Source organism: Notothenia rossii (assembly GCF_949606895.1).
Source record: "Notothenia rossii genome assembly, chromosome: 2".
Classification (NCBI taxonomy): Eukaryota; Metazoa; Chordata; class Actinopteri; order Perciformes; family Nototheniidae; genus Notothenia; species Notothenia rossii.
In genome coordinates this window covers 19,896,611-19,912,673 of record NC_136904.1, presented here as the reverse complement: position 1 = coordinate 19,912,673, position 16,063 = coordinate 19,896,611, and the positions used below count along the sequence as shown (strand labels likewise).

The window sequence follows — 16,063 nt, the reverse complement described above, 5'->3', positions numbered from 1 at the left end:
GTCAAAGTGGGGAATGCCTATAAAGGCGGGTACTTTTGTTTTAAAACCAAATGAATTTGGAGATTTTCTCAGCAAATAACATTTCGAAAAACCCAAACCTGCCTATGACCCAAAGCATCGTAATATGACCTTTATCCCATTATAAATCTATGGATTTAAAGGTCCTATGTCATACTTTTTCAAAGTACACCCTGTAGCGCAGGGCTTCTCAAACTACGGATGTTGGGGGTTGACTTTACTGGCATTGATCCGGACCAGTGACCTTGTATAAAGTTCACAAGTGGACCTTTAATACCTTTAAACCTGCATAAAATAATGATCATATAACCATTGATAATAATAACAAAAGTAATTTGATTATTAATTTAGGTATTTATAGACTTCCTGTAATAGTAAATATTTTTAAAAGATCTGGCATGCTTTATAAGTTTACACATTTTGTATTGGGTTAAACAGTGAGTATAATCTTGAACACAGCACCACAGTTCAGGTTGAAGGAAGTGGCAGAGCGAGACGGCCCCAGGTGTAATGTGTGTGACTGCCAGGTGTTATATAATTATTTTCAGTTAACACATTGTTCCCTGATGTGTCTGAGGATGATATTAACAGCTGTAATGACGTTTTGCCCTTTCTATGAACATCAGTTTGACCTGTTGGATAAAAAATGCTCTGATGTTTCAGATCTATTAATCAGCTGATGCATAAATAGTATAACATTACATTTTATATTAAGTCTGCACTGAATTGTCGGCGCTCTGACCTGCAGATCACAGGAAATAAACGCAGAGTGACAAATCAGTTCTTTCTCTTACACACCATATCCTTTTCTCCTCCTCACTCTCGCTCTGCTTTTACTTGTCTCTTTGCCGCACAAACCCTGTCCATCTCTCACCCCTCCTTCACAGTCTCATTTTATTTTCTTGCCTTTGTAACGTGTCAGTTTGCTTCCTCTCCTCTGCAACTGACTCTTTATCCAAACCAAACTTGCTCTGTTTTTCTCCAGGCTTTAATCCCACCACACTTCCTTGCTTCGATTTTTCTTCCAGCTTGTGTTTGTTATTTTGTGTGTCTCACATTCATTTGAGACCGCAACCTCGCTTTGTTCAATCTATTAATCCTCAGATTCTTAACAAAGACAAATCCTCTCCTTCACTTTTCTCAACAGATAAGTCTTCCAATGTATCTTTTCTCTTAGATCATAATTCCCACAATGCCTTCTTCTAATCTCACTTCTGCTTTTACTTGTTTGTTCTTACAGTTTACCAGCTTACTCGCTCACTATCTCTTTCTCTCACTCTTTCAGTTTTTTCTTTCTGGGTCGTCTCTCTAAGTGCTCATTAGTCTTATATGTCAATACAAGTCTTTGTATATTTCCTGTTAACCAAATGGATACATAATAGGAGCCAGGACACATTTCTAGTCTTTACCTATTATAGTATTTCCAATTTTTATTTATTTGTACCTGCCTTGATATAATATTAATTTATTCTAAAGGTCCTGTTCTGTAAATTACATTTTAGTTGATGGCATGTGTGTTAAGTGACAGATGGTGATGGAGAAAGTTTCAAAATGGTGTATTATTTGTTTTAATTATACTCGAAAATAGATTTTATTTTTCTAGATGACTTTGCTTATTTCACATAACTATGTTGCAGTCCACAGCAGTGAGGCTCACCACTACCTCTGTTGCTTGAGAATCATACACTTTTTTGTATATTGACACTCAAAAATTACAATTATACCATCAACTCAATCCATAACCAGGAGCATTAAAGTCATACTTAGCCCTTATTGTGGAAATATGCTTATTAACTTCCTGAGAATAAGATCAGAAGATTGATAACACTCCCATGTTTGTACAGTTAATACAAAGCATCTGCCTGAAGAGCTTAATGTAAAAACTGGAAACCAAAATGGAACAAACAGGATATAATGTGAGCTTTGGAGGTTCCTGTAGGTGTTCCCTTTCTTCAGAGCCATGCTAGCTATTTCCCACTTTTTTGTATTCTTTATGCCAAGCTAAGCTAACTAATTTCTGGCTATTGCCACAAATGTAGTGAGCTATGTGGATCTGACATCACTTTGCAAGCGCTCCTTTAAGAGTCTCCCATTACAGCCTCACCTCAAAGCTTCGACAACATTTAGGAACCAGGTTGCTACCATTCAGCCACAAGAGTGTTAGAGAGGAAAAGTGTTGGATGGGATGGAGGTAAAACATTCATTTTTGGAGCATGAGCATGTTAAAGGTCCCCTATTTTTCATTACATTATTATAGGTCTCAGATATATACCAAACATGTCTCTGAAGTGTTTGGCTCCAAATACCAAACAGATCATGCATTGCAGCATCCCATAAACCCCTCTGTTTCAGCCCTGTTTCAAAAGTGCTGATTCTCTGTCTGTTACTTTAGATGAAAATAAGGAGCCACTCCCCACGCCCCTCTGAGAGATATTTTGTTAAAAAGAACACAATGGTGCTCTACGAGGAGATTCAGGTAATAAGGTGGGGGGGTGTTACCTTGGTTGGTGATTGGCTAATGGTTACACAATCCACAAAATCGTTATGACATCATAAAGTGGCCAAAATCTGATCAGCTCATTTTCAGACAGGTTTGTATATAAATGGATCAGGATAGAAAGTGAGCGAATCTTTTTCCTGAAACTTTTAGAATCTCTTTACACAGAGGGGACACATGTTTATGTATAAAATACATGAAAAAGTGGATTTTGCACAATAGGTGACCTTTAATATGTGTGTGTTTGTGTCCATTAAACAGGACTCCAGGTAAAGCAGGCAGCAGCCCCAGAGGTCAGACCCCCGACGAGAGTGGCCGCCGTCACGATGCCAACTCCTCCGTGTCTGACCTGGCCAACTCCGTCACCAGTGACATGGTAACACCCACTATCAACACGGTATATCTGAAGCCCCGCGAGACACGTGTTATTGATACACCACTAACTAATCTGTGGTCTGTCTGTTTCCTGCATGGCTGATAACTCATCCATATTAAGAGAAGGAGGACTGCTGTCAGCAAAACCTTTTAAATCATAATAAATGAGACGGCTGAGAGACTTGAATGGTGCTTCCAGATCATCTTTCATAATCTATGATGAAAGTAACATGCATGCCTTGTAACAAGGAAGTAGACAATGAATCAAGGGGATAGAGAAAACAGGACCTTAATGTTTATGTAATTAATGACCATCATGTTTGTTTTTAAGTGATAGAAAAGCTATTAAAATAAGTTTAAATTAACCAGAATTATTATTTTTTAGTCATTACACATGACATGTATATGTCTTCCACCTACTGTAAATAAAAGAGTTCTGGAACAGAAAGTGAAAAAAGAAAGCCTACACAATTCAGAGACATCCTTTGAGAAGTGTTTCCGCTTCACAAGTCTTCCATCCCTCAAAAAGTACTGTTTTCATCCCACTCACCTGTAGAACATCACAGTTAGTTTTTCTGCCATGCAGTCTCTCAGCCAACTGAAACATACAGTAATCATCACCCTGGAGGGAGACACTGCGAGGGTGGGGGGGGTTTCTGTGCGTCTCTTCAGCGAGGTTCGGTAATTAGCTGCGAAAGAACACGCAGTGCTGTGGGTGCTGCGAGAATATGGCAGAGATGGGTATGAGCAGTATGTAATTATGTGGGTCTCATGGTGTGTCTGAGGAACTCACAGTGGTGGCGCTTAATGATAATGGTCATTCTGGGCAGTTTTGCCAAAGGCGTTTATATATGACACAACCCTCTTTCATGCTGAAAATACCCATCCTGCACTTTTCAGCCACTTGTGCTGTTGTAGAAAAAGCAGTGGCGGTGTATATGGGGCTTTTTCTCGTAGACTAGAAAAAAAGGGTGCAGAGAAATGGCATTGAACGTCAGAGTATATATATCCTAACCTCTCAAGCGTCTCAGGTGATAGGGGCTGGGGGAGGACGGGTGGGGGTCCTGTCAGCATCACATGGCTCTTATCAGGATGTACTCTGACACTGCTTTCATTTTTTGAGATGCGCACAGAGCCAGCGATAGTGTGGTGTGAATGTGTCTTTCCCCCTGTGTCAAAGCACATCCACACATCTGCAGAGGGTTATAAGTGCTTCAGGCTGCTGATGGTTTATTTTCTTCGAGGGCTGGTGGGTGTGTCAACATGTTAAAAGACCAAAACCAGCAATGCGTAGCTCGGTCTTTCAGTGTTTGTTGACTTTCTCCAGCCTACAATATCTGTGGCACAGAAAACATAAGCTACATCTTAAAAAAATTAATGATGGATACAAACATTTAATTTAGAAAAAGGTTTAATTTGTTTGTTAACTAGCAGGGCATTGTAGCTTTAACAAATGCTTTTCAAACAATAGCAGTTTTCTGTATTTGAATACATTTGTTCACAGCTAAAATGTAAAATATCACCTAATTCATCCTTCAAAGGCTTGTTTAGACCGGCCGTGTTTTTTTCTCTAAAATAATTTGTATTTACCGCGATGTTTAGGTTTAAAAATATATATATATATAATAGGGAAGAATTCAAAGAATTGAATGAGCACGGAGGACTCTAGGAAAAAAGAGACAGCGCCAAACTCAGTAAAGGGGGAAAGCAATTTAGGCCAGCTGTTGAGTGGAGGACTGCATAATGAAAAGTGATCATATTCAGCATGGAGAATGAGGCTGAGCAGCGCCATTAGAAATATGTGGGAGAATACAGAATTGGATATTACATTTCTGGAACTGCTCCTTGAGTAATGCCTCTAGCGCTTCCCCCATCAGATAGAACTTTTAAACTGGATTTCTCTCACTCCCTCCAGGCCACGCCACCATCCGTCACAGGGTCTGTCTACCAACAGATAATCTGTCTCTCATCTCCACACAGCCATGCACAATTTCTGCCTTTATCACACAGCTAACAGCAGCCATATGGCACCATATTATGCTAGTTGCCAGTTAGGAGCTGGGTTTTTAATATTGAAGTGCAAAATTAGAGCCACCTGTGGATTGGAGTCCAATATCCTCTTTTAGTATGAACACACCTGTCAGATGAAAGTGGCCCGATTCTTAAAATATTACATTTTGTATAAACTTAAACAAGAATGTCAGTTAATGGTGTTCACATGCTTAAAACATATTCAGATAAATGCAACACCCCTGCAATAAATCCTACTTTCATAAAGTTGAATCAGTTAAATGTTTAGAGATGTGATCTTACTTTGTAGTTGTCCTTGGCATTTGTTCTTGACCACCTGTTGGCAAAACTATTTCAATTAAGGTCTTATTGCTTGATTTGTTCTGGAGACTTGAAATGTGTCACATGGTATTTATCAAGAAATGTAGTTTCCTCAGTTTCCGAACTTTAAATGTTCAAATATTCTCTGATTCTGAGTAAATAAAAAAATCAGTTCATCAGTCATTAACTACTCCATATTATATAAAAGACCCACAGGTGGGTGCACAGCTTTTGTGGCCACTTCACCTATGCAAATAACACAACGAAAAACATTGTTATTTTCAAAACACTGATTTTGAAAATCACACCTAACTGCACTGCTGGGCAAATTCCATTTTATTGAGCATGTGCAATTTGCATTTATTTAAATGATAAAATATGCATACATTTGGCGCAAAATTGTTCCCTTTCAATGCAAATGAGCCTCGTTTCAAGAAGGATCCAATTCAGATCAGTGCTAATAGCCAAAGTAAATGATGAGGGTCTTCAGAGGGTTGGTGAAGCGCGTTCAGACTTTACAGAGATCATGTCCAAAGTGATTGTAGTTTGTATCCCGGTAAATAGTTCTGGTCGTAAAGAACCGGCTGATTTGCTACCGTAATTTCTCGTTTGGAATATGAGGAAATGAACTGCGCTCTGGCTCTCCCAGCTTACACGCGGTTTGATTGGCTAGCGCTTGTACTGTCAGATTTGCATAAACGGGATTTGATTGGCTGACGCTTCCAGCTCAGCTTCAAAAGTTGAACATTGCTCAACTTTTGAATCCTGAAAATCCTGGAAATCTTCGCTTTGCCTCCCCACGAACGATGCAGTTCGGCAAAAAGCGAGGCAAAGTGACGTCACCCCCATTCAACGTCAATGGGCAGAGAAGCGTGGGAAGCGTTGGAAGATTTTTTTAAAGCTGCTGTGTGGACGTACCAGTGAGCTGTTAACTGAGATTTCAAGTATCATTTATTATAATAATTTTTGCGTCATCACGGACAGATGCCATGTTACCTGACTAACATATCACATCTGTGAGAGGCACTCCACGGTGTTGTGCAGTCGTACTTACATTTTTTTTGTGGTTGTTTGGCTCTAGTTGGTGTTACTGTATTGTATTGTAAGTGTTATACTATAAGATGGTTTTAATATGTGTACATGTCATTTAGCTATATCAGTGAAGGTAATCAATAAACTTGGTTGATACATGATACAAATAGTTACAAATACTCCTCTGTATTTGTAGATAGTGCTAAAAATGTAATTTGTACGTCTTATGAACAACACTAAATGTATATCTGGTTTTATCTTCTTTCAAAATAGAGTAATGAATAAGTAAATACTTCCTCCATTTCAATGAAGCTACCACATAGTTGGATAAAAACACTTCTCTCCTCTTCCTCCTGTGTCCATTAGCTGTCTCCAGGTTCGGAGGAAGATGACCACGAGGTTCCGGTGTGTGAGAAGCTGGGTCGTGTTCAGTTCAGTGTCGGATACAGTTTTCAGGACTCCACCCTTACTGTCAAAATCCTCAAAGGCCAGGATTTACCTGCCAAGGACTTTTCCGGCACCTCTGACCCGTTTGTCAAACTGTACCTGCTGCCAGATAAGAAGCACAAACTGGAGACCAAAGTCAAGAGGAAGAATCTGAACCCTCACTGGAACGAGACCTTCCTGTTTGAAGGTTTGTTGGAGGAAGCTTTCCTAATACATACATAATACATGAAATAACAATGTTTGCACTTGCAGGCACTCACAGGCTTTTCCCTTTACTGTGACCTATGATTTTCATCTTCATAACTACTCTGTAGCTTTGTTCGTATGGCCGATTTGAGCCTTGAGCCTAGAGCCTTGAACCTTCACTGTGTCATACTGGGACTGTGCTGTTTTTCAGGGTTCCCCTATGATAAGGTGGTCCAGAGGACTCTGTACCTGCAGGTTCTGGACTACGACCGCTTCAGCAGGAACGACCCCATAGGAGAGGTGTCCATCCCTCTCAACAAACTGGACCTGGCTAACATGCAGACTTTCTGGAAGGAGCTGCAACCATGTAGCGATGGCAGCGTGAGTAAGAAGGAAAACGGGGGAGGGAAGGAAGGAGGAAGAGGGAGGAGGGGGGAGAGAGAGAGGATGGGACAGTATGTAACGGGTGATGTCATTCCTGGCTGCCGTGATGCCCTCAGGGGAAATGTGGCAATGTGCTGGTGGGAGAAGAGAAAGAAGGGAATAAGGAGAGGCTGACAGGTAGATGGAGACAACAGAGATAGCCAGAGGAAGAAACAGAAATACACAGAATGCAAACAGAAAGGAAGACGATGTGAAAACGGGATGAAGAAGTAAATAATTTGCTGTTTTTGTTTGTGATTTCTCCAGGGGAGTCGAGGGGATCTGCTTGTGTCTCTGTGCTACAACCCCACAGCCAACACCATCACTGTGAGCATCATCAAAGCCCGCAACCTCAAAGCCATGGACATTGGAGGCACTTCTGGTATAGATGATCCTTCCTCCCCATGTCCTTCTATTGTCCTTAAACATTATTGATGCTCAAGTACTATCACTCAAATCCCTGACGAACTCATATTGAACTGTGGTAAACAGGAATAATACTAAACACATATCCCCCTCTCCTCAGACCCCTATGTAAAACTGTGGTTGATGCACAAGGACAAGCGTGTGGAAAAGAAGAAGACGGTGACCATGAAGCGCTGCCTGAACCCGGTTTTCAACGAGTCCTTCCCGTTCGACGTGCCTGCCCACGTGCTGAGGGAGACCACCATCATTATCACCGTCATGGACAAGGACAGGCTCAGTCGCAATGATGTCATTGGAAAGGTATCTTCTTCCCTCTTCTTCGCTTCTTCTTCTTCCTCCTTCTTCTTCTTCTTCTCTTCCTCTGTGTTTCCTGACTCTGACAGACCATCAGCAGCTGATCAATGAACCAGGCTCTACTGACCCCTGCTGGAAAACTCAGCTATATTCTGCATTGTAAATTAATTAATATATGAGAAGAACTCCAAACACTTCCTTTAGATTGTGAACAGTTGCTTTTATCAAGACATACTAAAGAAAATAAGCATGATGTACAGGCAAATACAGGTCCATGCACTTGTATGTTAATACAGCCACTCCTTAGAAAGGACATTTTCCATGTACACTAAATACAGAAAATGTTTTAAGATCTGTTATTTCTTATTATTTACTTTTTTGTCTCAGGATGTTTCCTTTAGACGGGCTCATCATGAAGAAAAATGAGTTTATTCAGGACCGAAAGAGTTTCCGCTATGCTAGCTCAACAATTAATTGGAATTAATTAGTTCAATGTATCAATTTAACACTCAACTTCAGCTAAATTATTGCCAAATTACATTGCTACTTACAGAAAACTTCTTACGAAATGTATTAGGAATTTACACACCCGTTAGATAATGCATTGCCTTTCTGGCTGATATTTCATTATTTCCTCCACATGTTTATCCTGTTACATATATATATATATATATAAATATATATATATATACATGTATCATTATGCAACTCAAGCATCTCTTCAGCTCCAATTCCTTGTATTTAAATGTAATACTCATATCTCTAAGTATAGATACTGGAGGAAAGAGCTCTAACATATTCAAAAATGTATAATTTCTTAACAAAATATTGGAAAGACCCCAAAGCTTGTTTCTTCAGACACTGTAATAATAATCTTTGCGCTGTGTACTGACGTGATGAGCCACCTCGCTCTCTGTCATTCATGCACATCTTCAGTAATTGCCGTCCTAACCACATATATTATCTGCCTACACACAGCAGTAATAATATGGTGCTTATTATAACCACACTCATAAATAAGTTCAAGCTGGTCGGAGGACAATGTACAGTATACTGTTACATGTACGGATCAGACGTTTCTTCCCACATAAGAATTACTTAAAGACTCAGCTTTTCAACTTCATTAGAGTCAGCATTAGCCTTTCTCCGCATATTTCAGAAAGTGAAATCTCCGAGTAAAATTCCGATTAGAGTGGCAGGCTTAGTGGCGAAATCACGACTAGACTTAACATTTGCTTACTCCTTTTTTTCGGGGGATAAAGCTCCTTACAAATTCACATCAATCTCTGTGTGACAGTGCTCGAGTTACATTGACTCTCTCTTTCTCACAGATTTATCTTTCCTGGAAGAGCGGCCCTGCAGAGGTAAAACACTGGAAAGACATGATGGGTCGTCCTCGTAACCCCGTGTCCCAGTGGCATGCTCTGAAGGCCTGAGGGACCTCAAACATGCCGATAGTGTTTTCTCCCCTCACGATTCAGCCTCCCCTCAGCAGATCCCCCTTACTCCCTAACTACAGTCTCGGGTGCAGACAATGTGTGTCATCTCTTTGTTCTCAGGCCTCTTTGATATCCTCCGCCCTCAGCCCTTGTGACAGCATCCTTAAATTTTAACCCCTCATCAAGTTTAAATTCCCACCCGACCCCCGTCTCATCTCTTTGTCTGAACTTAAAAATGGCTTTGATGTCTTTACTCACTTCCTCCTTGTGGCCTATTTCTATGAGATTTTTTTCGTTCAGAAGCTCCTTGGTCTTTTTTCTCCCTTGTCAGCCATTCCCAGTGTTTAACATCAGAGCAGTACCTCTTACCATCCATAAATACAAACTAACAACCAGAAATGGACCAAAATCATATTCCAACTATTCTCTGTGGCGGCAAGACTGCAGCACTCAATCCATTTACCCACTTCACCTGATGAAGCAATGAAGAATGCTACGCTCTGCACCTCGCCTCTTCTTTACAGATATTTTCTGTTCCTGTCATTATTCCTCCATACCCCCAAAACGCCTGAAAAATCAGGAAAACCGACACAGGCAATGGAAGAGGGATCGTGTCATTTAAGATGGAATCGGACTCTCATCACCCTATTCATGTGTTTGATATTTTCTCACTTTTCCCTGTTTTTCTGGCACCACTGTAATAATTGTCCCTTGGCTGGAACCCTTTGTTGTCTGTGTGTGATGTGGGTGATGTGCTGTAACCCCAAATGAAGATCTTCATGGGAAAAAAAGGATGTAAACATTTAATGCTGACCAGTGTCAGAAAAAAAAGTTCCTTTTTTTTGGAAAATAATTCCCGATGGACAGAAAAAAAGTCAAGTGGTTAATGTTGTGTTTTTCTTTTTTGGTATTAAAAAAAAAACCGTAGAGAATCAACCTGTTCTTCCAGACACAGAAAATAAGCAAAAAGCCAACGTGTGTGTGTGTGTGTGTGTGTGTGTGTGTGTGTGTGTGTGTGTGTGTGTGTGTGTGTGTGTGTGTGTGTGTGTGTGTGTGTGTGTGTGTGTGTGTGTGTGTGTGTGTGTGTGTGTGTGTGTGTGTGTGTGTGTGTGTGTGTGTGTGTGTGTGTGTGTGTGTGTGTGTGTGTGTGTGTGTGTGTGTGAAGGAGTATTTTGGACATGAACAGCTTAATTAGGATAAGACGAAGATATTTTTTGAAAACAGCCCTTGATAATAACAGTGAACGTAAGGTATTATTAGAAGTCGTAGTATTGAAGTTAGCTGAAGGCGAGGGGAGGTCACTGAGGTTAGGGCCGGTCCACCTAAATCACTGACACGCATACATACAGTATTTTCTAATTTGCCCCTAAGCCAGGCAGATAGTTTCAGATGTATATGTTGTGGGTTTGATCCCCTTAAATTACCGCCGCCGCCCTAAATACAAAGAGATAAATAGTATTTCAATATAATGCTCTGCCTCTGAAATGGCTTCAGAGACAGCAGCATGTCTCTCCAGAAACAATGTTCTGGTTAATCTCATAATCCACAAACCCCACAGTGAATTGTTTTCACTGGGACTGGGAGAAGGCGGTGAAAATGGCTAAATTTATCATTTGAGCTCAACAAACAAAATGAACCTCAATCATATTTCTTTGGAGGGAAGGCTGTCAGCAGCACAACAGAAATTCAAACGGAAACTCCCTGCATGGCTTGATATCAAGAGGGGTTCTTGTACTCGTGATAAAAAAACTCAATGTCCCCTCACTAGCTTTTTTTCCTACGTTTTTTCAATCACAACTCAGTTATTTCGAAGAAGACCAACAAAAATTCAACAGAGCCGCCTGACAATTGGTCAATATTGTGCAAGCCATGAATAGAACAACATTTTTAATGAGATGCAGTTCTAATGAAAAATCTAGAAAGCTGATCTTTTATTTATTTCTCTCTCCTACCCATAACATGGGATTTAGGTAAACTAACAATTTATGATAGCCAGCAGTAAATGACTTTGTTAGGGTTATAGACTCTAATATATTACTAAATCAAATGTAGATAAAATGTTTCCATTATTAATTTGTGCATCAAAACACTAATTTTCACCGAGCACTATGAGTCCAAGGACAACATAAACATGATTTTAGTTTCTTGGGCTTTTAAAGTAAGTACAAAACAGTCTTCCAGGTGTTTGCCTCGCTGCCTGAGTGTGGCCTCCCCCATGTAGACATTTGTGAAATACATGACAGTAATAATATTTGGGGGGAAAGTCTTTATAAATACTGTTCGTTTTGTCTACTGGAAGTGTGTATGTGTGTGAGTGTCAATATTTGAACTTGAGTTTGTGTGATTGTATTCTCTGTGAGTCCCTCTGTGTGTATATATCTGCACTGAGTTCTATTTTGCCAGTTTAATACAGAACATTGTTTACCGTTTTTATTCTGTATAAAACAATCCAGATGTACAAAGAGATATGTTTTTTTAAAGTTGTCACTTCTTTAAAAATCACTGCACTTGTTGACAATGATGCTGGAACAAACCTCTCTTCGTGGCAGGTTTTTTTTCCTTGTGTGGTTTTCAAGAACGCTTGGCTTGAAAAGAGAAGCAGATCTGTTACGCATGAGCTGAGAGGGAAGGTCGAAGGAAAATGTCACAAACAAGCTTTACGACAGATTCATAAAACCCTGTCTTTCTCCATACATAACGTTTAAGTTCAAACAGGAGCAGCTACAACATTTCGTCCCATCTGTCCTTTAGATCTGATTCACTAAGACCAAAAATAATGAAGGGTGGCACCTTAGCATCACAACTGACGCTCCCCAAACCCCCCCCCCGTCGTGCACACATGCTTTCTGGCACAAAGTGTTCTGTGTGTGCCTTATACACCTTGCCAAGTCTTTGCTCTTCACCATATGTGCTCCCCCGCTCCAAGTGTCATGGAGAAAGGGGGGGAGAGGAAAAAAAGGTGAGACAGGAGATAATCATCACCTCTTTGCATCACTGTTAGCTACGTCTCAGGTCAGAGCAGAGCATCGGAGCATCCCAAAAATAACCAGGAACTCAGTCACTGTCCGTCCTGTTGGTCTGTGTGTGAAACCAGGCAGTATTTCCAGTGCTGCTGACAAAGCATTACATTCCAAAGGCTTAGTGAAAGTCACGTTAACCAATGCAACTCAAACATTGGTTAACAACAGTCAGGTTTTGGTATATTTTAGATTTAAGAAATTGAGCTAAATCTTGCCTGTCTTTACCCGTCACCAGCCAAGTGCCAGGGACTGGTTACATTTGACTGGACAGGCATTTCTGATTTAGGGCGTTCTCTTGGGGGGACTGCTTGAGGCTAAAGAGAGGTTAACCAGCAACATTTTAATTTATAAACTGTATAAATGATTGTGAAGTGTCCTGTATGAAAAAAATATGAAAAAATCATCAGTATTTACTGGGGTTGTTGATATCTGTCTGTCCTTGGTATCACTCAGGCCTCTCTCACTCCTTTTTCTCTTTGTAGTTACACATCTGTGGGGTGCACAATGTTAAATATCAACCATTTATTTTTTTGAAATCTGTACAGTGTATATAAAAATATAAATGTGTATATAAAACAAAGATAATTCTGGTATTGTTGTGAATTTTCAGAAGCTTTTTTAAAATTGATATTACAACATATACATGTATTCATAGATGGTTGTTGGTAACTAATGAAAACTCAGTCAAAATCCTACTTAAATAGTATTTAAGGTACACAAGTATGTACTACATTACTGATGAAGAATGTAGACACTAATGCACCACCATGTGTAAACAGTATTATTTAATATTTATTTGTTTATAGTTGTAGCATGACTTGGAGCTAGTTTGAACTATTGTATATACTATTTTAGGATATATATGTTTAGTACTTTTTGTAGTACAGTGGTTCTAAACCTTGGGCCCCTCCTAAAATTCACAATTTAAAAATGAAAGGGTTAGAAAATAAAGATGTTACCTCGAAGATGTCTTCAAATTAAGCCTTTAAGAAGAGGATAACGTAACTTGTTATATACTGAGAGGTATTTTAGACACTCAAACAACTATAACCAAGGGGTCGGCCGCCAAAATACAATATTTCCTTTGAATTGCAAAGGACTGTAAGTATAAAACGGAAGTAGTTAAGTAAAGATATATTGTACTCTAACTGTAAAGATCTGTGTGTACATTTGAAAAGTTTTAAGTGCAGTTTTCATCTAAGTCACACATGTCAGAGAGACTTGCTGCTAACTCACTGTCAATCCCAGTTCAGCCAGATTTTGGCTGTGGATAGCTTCAATTTATTTTGTAGAAGTTTAATTGCAAATACATGGACCAACTGATAAAGCCACAATCATTAGAAACGCTGCTGGAAATACACATCGGCTCTCCATTTCACACTGCAAGCATGGGCCTGGATTTTAAGGGTAATTAACATGAAAATTGGTGCTGATCTCTAGAATTAAGGAAATTAGCTACTCTGCCTCCTACACGCTACGTTTGACTGCAACTTCGAGATAAGATCTAACAGAAAAACTTTGTGTGTGATGTCGAGAAGGAATGTTTGTTTAATTTACCAGCTTATCTGACACCTCCATCCTCACAAGTTAAACCTGTCAGTAGCACTACGTTTTAGCAGTGAGAGCAGTTTCCCTTTGCGCTCCTCTGCAGTAGACACTGGTAGAAGAGATGAAGGGTGAGGGAGGTGGAGGTGGAAACAAGACAGCATGAGAAGAAGCGAACATCCAGGGGGGCAGGGGGGGGGGGGGGACTGCAGGGCTGAGGATGAAACTGAGAGTTGTCACGACACAGGAAGCCGCAGTGGAGGATGACAGGAGCGTAGGGCTACAGATAGGCACAGTGGGTGTGCGTGGGCAACAAATACACTCCAAACAAGCCTCTGAGCATAAAGACGTGATTTGTGCTCCCCCCTGCGTGGGATCCACAGGTGGCAGCTTTTTTCTTTGAAAGCAAGGAAATGTGACACCCAGCAAGCTTCAGATACAACAGAGGATTATTTTGTGTAGAGCAGGACAACAACACAGGCACAACAAGTTGAAATTGATTTAAACTTTTAAATTCCTCATGTGAACAGTGCATTATGAACAGGGGTTGGAAATGGTTTTGTATAATTCACATAAAAGGAAAAGAGCTGATACAGCAATTCATAATCAATACAGATTTATGCATCCAAATACATACTTAAATAAAACTATTCAATTATTGTCAGCAAAGTGTACTTAAATAATGATAAATGATAGAAGTAGCCTAAAAAAAGTCTACTGCAACTGCTCTTAAATATTACATAATATTCAATAGTTAAAATGGAAGCAGCATCTTTACTCTGCTTAGCTGGTTGAGGTGGAGGTTCTTTTAACAGCTCTTTATTCAATTAGGGTATTTTACTCCAACACTTTCAAAACTAAAAACCACTTCCAAAGGGTCACTAGATAATTCTGAGTGGTTGTTAGATGATTATTAAGAGAGAAAAGGAAACAAATAAGATCTGTTAAAGGTTTTTATTCATCTTTTGGACGTTTCCATCTTAATTTCTGGCCTTTTTGGGAAATATTGGCTACTTTTACCTGTTTAAGAAATGTTCAATTTTGAACAGTGTATTGTATTTACTGAGAGGATGTTTTTCTAATCCTAAAAGAAACGAATAAGCATGGTTTTCAAAAAATGTCAAGTAAAACACCTGTAGAGTAAAACATACAGCATGTTCCCTTGAAGTGGAATGCAGTACAAGCATTGGAAAATGGAAATACCTAAAAATAACAGCTCTGTGCTTGAGTAGGCTATATGCACTGTCCACCACTGATGAGGACGTATGGTGGCACAGATGGCGGAGGCAAAGAGCACGCAGAGGGGAACCCTTCTGACATCACCTGCGTCTATTTTAGGACAAGCTGGGAACATAAACCCATAAGCTTTGATTCTGACTCAACATATTCTTCCTTCAGAGTGATAAGAAAGAAACTGCACATCAACGTTTGTCTCATGTCTGTTGATTTCATGGTTGTGTAACACCTAGACAGCGGATCATGTGCACATTATGATTCTACAGGCGTACATCTGTTTCAGATTCTGTGCACATCTCCTGGCCAGAGGGCATTTCCCTTCTGCTCTGAGTACAAGGTTTCACTGAACCAACATGACACACAGCAAGGCAAGAAAATCTCCCCACAGCCAACTCACACTGATGCAGCGGCGGAGGAGAGAAGTATAACCTTGTTTACATTGCTTAAAGCATAAATATATTTTAAGTGGGGACTCGGCCAGGCAGAGAATTTCACTGATACTTTCTCATAAAAACTGTAATGAAAAACACAAAGACTTTCCCATGGTTAGCATTGTTTGTATCCTTTAATGTCATACTACTTGTTGATTTTATTGATCTATTAACTGGTTTTCACCATTTTAAAAGATGTTCAACATCCATATGAATATTGAAGCTGTGAACTGATATATCACATTGTTTTGTGCATGAAAAATAAGCTATGTAAGCTATATTATGGGTTGGAGGTGCATTATTTCACAATGAGATGCCAGGATCAGCAGGTGCTCTAGATTGACCGTCAGTGGATATCAGGTG

The 16,063-nt window shown here is 39.8% G+C and overlaps 1 protein-coding gene across 6 annotated transcripts in view; it reads left to right on the top strand.

Moving 5' to 3' along the window:
* Window positions 1-13,079, top strand: part of syt7b (synaptotagmin VIIb) — a 97,285-nt gene extending 84,206 nt beyond the window's left edge. For 3 of the 6 annotated variants that reach the window (XM_079667271.1, XM_079667269.1, XM_079667273.1), the window contains 6 exons: window positions 2,777-2,912; window positions 6,620-6,887; window positions 7,098-7,267; window positions 7,577-7,691; window positions 7,836-8,035; window positions 9,361-13,079. In XM_079667271.1, the coding sequence (XP_079523397.1) occupies window positions 2,777-2,912; window positions 6,620-6,887; window positions 7,098-7,267; window positions 7,577-7,691; window positions 7,836-8,035; window positions 9,361-9,465 (994 nt within the window). In that variant the 3' untranslated portion in view covers window positions 9,466-13,079. The remainder of the gene's footprint in view (window positions 1-2,776; window positions 2,913-6,619; window positions 6,888-7,097; window positions 7,268-7,576; window positions 7,692-7,835; window positions 8,036-9,360) is intronic. The other 3 variants (XM_079667272.1, XM_079667270.1, XM_079667274.1) reach the window with 1 other exon arrangement.
* The last annotated feature ends 2,984 nt before the right edge of the window (window positions 13,080-16,063 follow it).